Here is a 10097-nt window from a genome sequence, read left to right on the forward strand (position 1 = left end):
TGAACATGATGTGCGTTTCTGAAATGTAGGCTAGGTTAATTGCTCCAGTTTAGTAGGCTACACAATAATTCATGAAAATAAAGTTCGTAGATTAGATCCACAAGATTCAATGTATTCTATATTTTGAACCGATTTCAGCCCAGGGATTTTCTCTCCTCGCTCTCTATGTTATCTGTCAAGAGCAAGAGGGAATTAAACATGGATACATGAAAATGCATTAAAAACGGCAGGCTACATCATCCACATGGCATGACAAAGGTCAAGAGTTTGATTATCTTGGCTGAAGTAGGCTAGCCTATGTTATTGTGAAACTCCAACTCCCCCAAGGACCAACAACCGTTTACTTGTTGCTCTGTTACAGAACCCAGGGTGGTCAAAAACACACTTTTCTAGCATACCGTAGCCTATGTCATTCATTAATTAAAAAAAAAAAAATAAGAAAAGAGGTAAGTAAGTTGTCACATTTTCTTCATTTACACAACTATGTCAACTCATGCAACTGCGGGTTTACAAAACACAAACAGTTGTCATGTATTCAAAACAATTGGAATTAAGGTATCACACTCATTAAAACTTCAAAACTACAAGGAAACAGATGGTATTTCTATTTTATTTTTGTCTTGATATGCATCACCCCCCCCACACACACGTCTGCATATTTGTACATAGTGCAGCAGCAATATACAGAAGTACTGCTTGTGATTAGTCAATCACACAAATGCATGCAACCAAATAAAAGCTGAAACCAATGTGAACATTTGCAGTAGGATTATTTAGTCCATAATTTTACAAGCTGTATCATATAAGATTCTGCAAGCAATGGTAAATTAATATTTAGCAAAATCATAGATTATACATTTCAACATTTAACCCTTTAATATTTGTATAAATTAATACAGTAACATTACAATCATATAGCATAAATACATACAACCATTTTAGTTAGCAACCCTGGCACATACATGCTGACAAACATCATTGTGATGCATCTTTTGATTTTTATCTGTAAACACTACAAAACCCAATAACTGGTTTACTTATCCCTACTTTCATAATGACAATATAACAACAAATACAAAGTTCAAGTCTTTTGTAATGGTGTCTTTGCTGTTTTTTTCGAGAATTCACCCAAGCGGCCCCTCTGTGTGTAAGAGCAGCTTAGGTATTGATGAGAGCCAGTGTCCCTCAGGACAGCCACTGGAGTAATTTGCTATAAAAAGCACAGCGGCCCCAGGGCGGCACTGATGTCTCTCTCCCAGTGGTCACCCCTGTTCTCTATGCCCAGATCCCTCAGGGGCAGGAGCTCCATATCGCCCCGGGGCAGTTCACTGTTGCCCTCTACCCTCACCTGCACCACCACCTGCAAGAAAAACACAGAACAGAATACAATGTGCATTGGTTGAGGATTATACCGACTTTGTTACTGGTAGGCCTATTTCACTTAGTAAAAGTAACCTTTGTTGTGAGAGCTTGCTAAAAAAAAATTATGCTTGATCATGGAATTATTCAGCAAAATATTTCACACACATCTCATATAAATCAATTCAGCAATTTCAGAACTATTTTACCTCACAACCATTTCTTGACACTTTGGCGTGGGCTCCGCTGATCTCTCTCAAGGAGTCTCCAAGGAGATGCAGAACCCGTTGACTTGCACGTCTCTGATTGGTTGTTCTGTTGTGAGTACTGTTGCATTCTATTGTTACTTGTTGTACTGCTGAGTTGCTGTGCAGTCGTAGAAACCGCAGCTGGACCACATCCAGATCTGTGTACTTAAACTAGGACACATGGAATCCACATCAATCAATCAATCAATCAATCAATCAATCAATCAATCAGAATGTAAGAGTTGTGTAAGTTATGTAAGAGTTATGTATTGACCGTTTCTAGCATATTGCACATTATCTGGTCAAAAGCAGCATAGCTTATCTGGTGCATATTATTACTAAATTGACATACTCAACATGCATTGACATACGGTGTTTCTGTGTATTTCTGTGAATGGGATGTTTTTGGGTCTTACCCTAGAGCCATCATGGAGCTGGCTGAACCAATAGACAGAGGTTTTGGATTTCTGTATGTCTGATGACCATTTTCCTGAGATCTATTCAAAGATACTTTGGTCACGGTTCAGTATTAAACACAGACAATATCCTCTGATTATTTACACACACAAACACACACACAATTTGCTAATCCTAAAGATAGATATATACTTTATTGATCCCCAAGGGGGAATTCAATTAACCCTATTACCTAACCCAAATTAATTATGCATGCAATTAATTAAATTAATTATTTAAAAACAAATGGATAGGTCCTGACTTCTAAACAGACACACATATCACAAACCTGAACATACTGAGCTGTACCAACATATGGTACTGTGGATACCTGAGATTTGTTTGGATGCAGACAGGTCAGTCCCCCAGCAGTGAAATTACAAAACACATGGAGGGCATCGAAGGGGCAGCCCTGGTTGGGATCCATGTAGAAAAATCCTGTGAAAACAGGAAAACAGCAGATACAGTGGATGACCAAATTGATTTATCATTTCCATCAGCAGAGTCAATCAGCAATGCAATGAAGTAGCACAGCAGACATGACTGACATGTGAGAGAAAGTGGAATAGAACATTATGTCCAATATTCTAATATGTGGTTTAATGTTCTGCATTTCACATTAGTGGGTCACTTTGACACTAAAAGTATGATTCTATGTAATGACTGTATGATATCTGTACTGTCCCTGTGTATATCTGTGTGTGACTGTATTTAGAGATAAGCGGGAATATTATGACTTTGCAGTGTTTCACTATTTTGCATGGCTGCGTCAGTAGCTATCTGCTCCAGATTGCCAGGTTGCCACTAATCAGAGTCTGATTCAGTGTAGTCCATGTGAGATGGGATGACCAACGCCATTTCCCATCAGCCTGGAAGGATACTTAAACCCTAACTATTACCTTGAAGGTGAAGTCATGCTGTCTCTCCCTTCATTGTAAATAAACTCTGTTCTTGATTTTTCATACTATTGGTCTGACTGGGTCTCTATTTCATCTGCGGTATCAAAATTACAATGTCAGGGGGAATCTGAATAACACACAAGATGAATGAGAGATTTACAATGTCTTTTTATTAAAAGAACCTGGATCAGTCTTTGGACTTTGGGTAAAACCACAGAAAGTGCTTCCTCACCATCCTCCAGGTGGGGATGCATGAGGCCCAACTCTTTGCATGTGGCTGCAGGGTTCTCTTTAGTGCCCAGGGGCCAGCTGAACTCCTCCTGCTCCCCTTGGTCATGCTGGGTCCTCCTTACCATTGTCTGGACCGCCGAGATTGAGACACAAATTAATTGTATTTCCAAATTAGACAAAACCATGGGATAAAATAAAGTTTAAATATATGCACAGCTTGCTATAGATAGAAACAATCAGTTACCTACAGCCCATACATCATGTGATGCATTTGTAGTGTGGTCCCACTAACCTATCCCCACACACCAAACTTATTTTAAATCTTATACCAACATTTTGTGATCCTCTTCTATCGTAGAGGCCTGGAATGCGCTGCAATGTTCTGCCACCAGGGGAGCCTGGTTTCCCCTGCACAAAGCACATCATTTATATTTAAAGGGACACCAGGCAAGCCTGATGCTTTTTCTCTACGAAACTCCCCCTCGCTCGGTCTGAAGCTCTTTTCCTTTTCTTTGCGTCTTCTGTCAAGGGTTTTCGCTGCTTCTTCGCTCGGCTCTGCCATTATACACACGTTTGCAACAATCTCTAGCGTTTCGTTAGCCTGCCTTCATTCGCCCCGTAATGAGTCTTTTAACCATATACCGACTTACGAAGATGATTAATTAACACGAAAACGTTTCCTGGTGTCCCTTTAAAAGGAATCAATCAGGGTAGCCATACTGAATATTACAGAACCAGGAGATGAACAGCTGCATTTACATAGAACATATGAATCGGGGCAGCAATTCTGAGCATTACAAAACCAAGAGATGAACAGGAATGAATACGAGATATTTTTTTACATTTTTCTAATTAATTTTGCATTGCAAATTGATTGATAGAGTACTATACAGCCCAATAAATAATACATGTTAATAGAGAACTGAACGTACTGGAGGTCCTTGGGGACCTGTCACTCCTTTGGCTCCGGGCATTCCTTGAAACCCTTTTATTCCCTGCAAAACAAAGTACTCACTGTATCCAAAAACAATCAGACATTGGATGAATTCTTGGTTCAAAATGACTGATTGATTCAAGAAAGATGAACTGTACCTTTATCCCAAACAGGCCCTGGGAAATGACAAAGATAAATGCTTAATGGATTGCAATCGATGGTAAATCCATCACTCATTATTTTGTTAAAATAAAACTTACTGGAAGACCAGGAAACCCCCTGGGTCCAGGTGGACCACGTGGGCCTATATCACCCTGTAAGGACATAAACATATATGATTAAATAATCACATATCATGGTTATTATGTTGAAACTTCAAACATTCAAACCATAACTTACCTGTATGCCTTTAGGTCCACTTCGGCCTTTGAGACCAGGATGACCTTTTTTCCCCTGGTGGACAGAGGAAATATTTTGAAAATCAGACTTGAATGACTCTTTTAGACACCTTTTGTGTCATGCTGTATCATACACATTACTCACTGATGAATTTGCAAATGGGAAAATATAACTCATGCAATAATTTGTAGACAGAAAATGTTCACTCATGAAATTGGTATACCTTAATATGCCCAACTTTCTATTACAGTGGATCCACACTCCATATACATTCATACAAATGTACAGGCCAAAAGCTTGGACACACCTTCTCATTCAATGTGTTTCCTTTATTTTCATGACTATTTACATTGTAGATTCATCAAAACAATTAATGAACACATGTGGAATTATGTACTTAACAAAAAAGTGTGAACTAACTGAAAACATGTCTTATATTCTAGTTTATTGAAAGTTGCTAATTTTTTTAATTTAATACCATATTCAGCAAGCCATAACTTGACAAATATTCATCTGTGGGCCAAATAGCTTTGCATTCATTCATAGTTTTTTGATGCCTTCAGTGCAAGTCTACAATGTAAATAGTCATGAAAATAAAGAAAACACATTGAAATGAGAAGGTGTGTCCAAACTTTTGGCCTGTACTGTATATCTATACATCTATAAGTAATGTAGTTATGCTGGGTTTACACATATTCTAGGAAAACAAACCTACTTTCCTCCCTGGTGGTCCTTCTGGTCCTGTGAGTCCTCTGATACCATTCTCTCCCTAGGAAAAACAAAAGAGGTTCACCTCATTCAAACCATGTTCTCCAATGCAAATAATGCCAGTCCCATAAAGAAGAGGGTAGAATAGGCAAATACCCTCTCTCCTGACTGGCCCATTCTTCCTTTAAGGCCTTGAAGCCCTGGAAAACCCTGAACAAACAATCAAAACATATGAAATATTTAATAACAGAATATAAATGTAACCATGAGTTACAGTCAAGGCAACCCTGGTGATTAGAGGTCACTAAAATAGTATTAGTCATTGTATAACAAACACAACTATACCTTTGGCCCAACTGGGCCAGGTGGACCATTGGTTCCTCTGGATCCTGGTGCACCCTAAAGTGTGTATTATAAAGACGGTATTTTCAAAACAAACAACAACAACAAACCATTTTCCAATTTTGGTTCTCGAAACCATGGACTATAGACTGAAATGTTCTAATGTCATAAGTGATGCAAGGTAAAATACTATGTATTTGCGTGAATAACAGAAAGTAATATCTTTTGACATATTCTATAAGCTTCAAGTGAATAGTGTGAATAAGTTCACCCTTGATCCAGTTTTGCCAGCTAATCCACTCTCTCCGGGTACTCCTGGACGACCCTGAAACATGAATTTAAATTACCACTATGATAATGCACATCATGAACCCGCGACCCGCATGATATATTAGAGACTGAGAAGAACAAAAAATTACTCACGGTTCTACCAGCATGACCTGGCCTGCCCGGCATTCCTCTGAAACCATTGTGACCCTGTCATTGAATGATGAGATCTTAAGAATGAGCTTTTGGATGAACACATTGAATAACCCCATTAATATTTCCATTAATGGGTTGGTAGCCTCTCTCTCTCTCTCTCTATCTTTCTGTGTTAGACAGCAAGATCTACTAGACTTAAATAAATAAAATCAAAACACAGTAGCTTGAAATTAAATCCTTACTGGGTCGCCTGGGTTTCCTTGAACACCAAGCAGTCCATCCAGTCCCCCAACACCCTAAATAGTGTGTTCCAAAAATGAAATGGAGTTAAATGCAAAAAAAAAACATAACAGAAACATAATAGTTTGCAACTGCAATAGTCAGGATACTTGCTGGCTCTCCGCGTCTTCCAACACCACCTCTCTTTCCTTTTAGGCCAGGACCACCCTGGAGGAGAGATGAAAAGCCAAACATTAAATATCTTGCAAGTGACACTGATGTCTTTAACAGTGTTCAAATAACATTTCATAAGAACTGCAGTTATGGCAGTGAAATCCATTCATTTTCTGAATGGATTCATTTTTGTCTTTTCCAAGATTGACAGTTCATAGATGAAATGATGGGCTGTATTGTAATAATGCAATATTAGGGTAAAATTGACACAGCTTTGGTTTTGTTTCCAATCACAATTAGTGCTTACTTTATCAGGCTAGAGAGTGAAAAGCTTGTTTTGACAGGCTGAGTTGTTTCTCTCATGACATCTGGCAACACGGTTTAACACATCATGCATTGTGCTAACAGCTTCCTCATTGCCACATCCATGGTGTTGAAGGTGCAAACTTCATACCACATATTTTAGCAAGTCATACAAAATCCCAAATGTAGCAAAATCAGCCAAAACACACCCTAATAGGGCGTTATGTGCAAGAATAGCTCCAGTGTTTATATATTTTCCCAATCAGAAACTTCACTCACTGGTTTTCCCTGAGCACCTTTGTTCCCCATCAGTCCTGCACTTCCAGGACTTCCCTAAATGTAAAAAACAATAACAGTCACCAAAGAACACCACACAAAAACATAATACAAATGAAATGCACGCCAGGTCTGATTCCTTCTGCAGTTGAAGGTTCTGCCTAACGGGTGAAGAATGACGCAAAGTAATGACGTTGATCAGATCCAACAAATAACCCAATATTAAGAAGTAGCCTTTAAGACCATATATCGTTGCTGCTTTTTGCTAAGACTAATGTAGCTCACTAAAGGTCCTGAAAGCCTATCATTATATTCAATACATACAGGTATGCTCGAACACAGCTGAATTCAACCTCATCTTGAGTAAAGGGTAACAGATACGTACAGGGGTGTAGTGGTAAAATAAGAGGTGGGTAAACTATGAATTCTGTGATCACGGTGAAGTGGACTGCGCCATGCAGTATTATATTTTTTAAAAAGGCATTCAGAATATGTTTGTTGATGGTAGATAGATAGATAGATAGATAGATACTTTATTGATCCCTAGGGGAAATTCAAGAAATTCAAGAAATGGTGGAGGTTATTGTCCAATGTTTCTAACAATACCAGTGGTAAATGGTTCCTAGAGTGTTGGCGAGTGCACATATTGTGAATGTGGATAATACAGTGTGATTTTTGAATGTTAAAAGTTGCAATTGGTGAATAAACTCTTTTGAGAGGTGGATAAACTCTAATAAGAGGTGGATAAACTCTATTTCTGAAATTTCAGAGGTGAATAAACTGTGTTTACTTGCGTTTAGCCTCCACTACATCCCTGGATACGTACAGATGTATAGATTACGTAAACCCCTAACCATCATATTTCTTATACACTCACCTTTGGCCCTCGCTTCCCTTTGTTTCCTGTTTCTCCAGGTGGGCCAACAGGTCCTGGCCGACCCGTCGCACCTACAGAGCCAGTGAGACCTCTGCGGCCTACCTTCCCCTGAGAAGAAATACTCAGTGTCAGCAACACAGATCGTAACAGTTACAAATGGGGCAGTCATGGCCTACTGGTTAGGGCTTCGGGCTTGGAACTGGAGGGTTGCCCGTTCGATCCCCGACCAGTGGGAACGGCTGAATTGCCCTTGAGCAAGGCACCTAACCCCTAACTGCTCCCCGAGTGCCGCTGTAACAAGGCAGCTCACTGCTCCAGATTAGTGTGTGCTTCACCTGACTGTGTGCTCTGTGTGTTCACTAATTCACAGATGGGATAAATGCAGAGACCAAATTCCTTGTATACGCAAGTATACTTGGCCTAGAAACCTGATTTACATTTACATTTTGCCATGATGGTAGCTTACAAATAATTTGAGAACAGCCCTATTAGTACAAGAGTTGTGCAAGATGAACCTTACCATTTTGCCTATTGTCCCAAGTTCACCTTTCTTTCCATTGATTCCATTAATGCCCTAATGAGTAAACATATAAAATAAAAGTATTTTTGAGACCCTGGACTGTGATATTACTGACTAAAACAGCATGGTAAACTGCCAGGTAACTTACAATCTGACCAGTGTGACCACGCATCCCAGGACTTCCCCTCTCCCCAGGATCTCCCTGTTGTCAGTAACAAAAACACCAACATAGAAAAGCAGAGCAAGATCATTTTTGTAATGTAAGAATTTCAGGAGACTTATTCAACTGATGTCAGAGTCATCTTCAAAGTATTTATGAATTGTAAACAACCGACCTTGAGTCCTCGAGAGCCAGTTCTCCCAGCAGGTCCTGCTTTTCCTGTTGCACCCTAAAACACAGGGACAGTAGACTATATGCCCATTCACAAGCTTGACTATTCCTACCAATTGAAGTCATGGCAATCGTTGACATAAGAACATAAAAATGTATAGATGCTCACAATTATTCCCTTTGGTCCAACTGGTCCTGGGGGTCCAAGTCTTCCAGGTTCCCCCTACAGAATCAACAGAAACTGATTTATCTTTTCATTTATAAACTCTACAAAGGTAGAGTGTTTTCAGGTTACCATGAGCTTGAGCAATGGCCATTAACCCTTAGAACCCTAAGCTGTTTTTGGGCATTTTCACTACCTTTATTCATAAGGATTTATTCTGGTCATTGTAAGTGCCACACACACATATTATATATTGTTTTTTTCAGCAGAGTCTAGGCTATCCAGATCATTTCATGTATTAGTACTAGCATTGATTTTATTTTTTATTTTTTATTTTTAAAGAATTAAAATATAAAAATCATATTATAAAAATTCTTATATTTTGACCTGTATCTCACCACAGCAAGCTCATAGCTCTACATGCATTTCATGTGTGTGTAGGGCAGACTGTCCTGAAACGGGCAGTATAATTGCCATGTTGGAGGGATACTCTGGGGCTGAGCAATTTACAGAAATATGTGGTGTGTGATTTACGGAAATAAATGCCATTTTTTATTTAGCAATGAAAAATGACCATTCTGCGCTCCATATCTGTGACACGAACTGATCTGACCTGACTTGACCCAAGTTTGCCTGTTAGCATGTGTGACTATGGTGTATGCACACATGATGATTCTCAACTTTTTACTGCATTGCCATGAACAAAGTAAAGGCAAAAAAGGTGTTTCTTTGTTGAACAAATTGGGATGCAATGTGAGCCTTGAATTCAGGCATCTTTTGTCTTGTGCGTCAATTGTTATTTTGTAAATGTGTTTGTTTGTCTTGATGTCGCGGGAACGCTGGCGACTACGCCTCTCCGTCCGGCATCTTTTGTCTTTTTGTTATCTGTAGTGTTTCTGTAATCTCGGCTTCATTGAAAATGAGGGCTTCCCTCAATGACCCTCCAAGAATAAATAAAGGTTGAATGAATAAAAAAAAATTGGATGCCATGCAGGAATTTGCTAGGATCTCAAAACCGGATTATGAACATGTTTTGCCATAGAGAAACACACGATAGCGTTGGATTATAAACATGCTTTGCCACAAAAACAGACAAAAACGTGGGGTAAGTCCAGCTATATGAAGTTATTATTTAGCTGTCACTTCGTCTGTTTTATAACCCAGAAGGTATTTGGTATCAAATGATAGCTCTGTGTCTCCTCTTTCATCTAACATATGTGGCATATATATCCGAT

General features: G+C 39.1%; 1 protein-coding gene and 1 long non-coding RNA gene across 2 annotated transcripts; both read right to left on the minus strand.

Annotated features, from left to right (window-relative positions):
• Positions 1 to 959: 959 nt before the first annotated feature.
• LOC143113594 (collagen alpha-1(XI) chain-like) lies at positions 960 to 6046 on the minus strand. Its single transcript, XM_076275451.1, has 11 exons — positions 6008 to 6046; positions 4527 to 4580; positions 4388 to 4441; positions 4286 to 4303; positions 4126 to 4188; positions 3527 to 3601; positions 3195 to 3321; positions 2395 to 2501; positions 2024 to 2104; positions 1569 to 1778; positions 960 to 1360 (listed from the first exon to the last, which is right to left on the minus strand). The coding sequence occupies exons 1-11, from the start codon at positions 6044 to 6046 to the stop codon at positions 1211 to 1213; spliced, it is 978 nt and encodes a 325-aa protein (XP_076131566.1). The 3' UTR covers positions 960 to 1210.
• Positions 6047 to 6414: 368 nt separating this feature from the next.
• Positions 6415 to 7904, minus strand: LOC143116460 (uncharacterized). Its single transcript, XR_012985786.1, has 3 exons — positions 7849 to 7904; positions 6975 to 7028; positions 6415 to 6446 (listed from the first exon to the last, which is right to left on the minus strand). It is a non-coding gene; the product is annotated as an uncharacterized LOC143116460 (long non-coding RNA).
• Between the last annotated feature and the right edge of the window lie 2193 nt (positions 7905 to 10097).

Source organism: Alosa pseudoharengus, unplaced genomic scaffold, assembly GCF_046254945.1.
Source record: "Alosa pseudoharengus isolate Yale_2024_CS ecotype anadromous, Long Island Sound unplaced genomic scaffold, YU_APseudo_1.1 YU_APseudo_1.1_scf_11, whole genome shotgun sequence".
Lineage (NCBI taxonomy): Eukaryota > Metazoa > Chordata > Actinopteri > Clupeiformes > Clupeidae > Alosa > Alosa pseudoharengus.

What these genes read in the sequence shown, in the direction of transcription:
- LOC143113594 (XM_076275451.1), bottom strand. Translation starts at nt 6,046, where the DNA reads ATGGTTTCAGAGGAATGCCGGGCAGGCCAGGTCATGCTG. An exon ending in ATAGAAGAGGATCACAAAAT is followed by an intron (nt 3,322 to 3,526) that starts GTTGGTATAAGA and finishes TCGGCGGTCCAG; the next exon opens with ACAATGGTAAGGAGGACCCA. An exon ending in TGCATCCAAACAAATCTCAG is followed by an intron (nt 2,105 to 2,394) that starts GTATCCACAGTA and finishes ATCTTTGAATAG; the next exon opens with ATCTCAGGAAAATGGTCATC.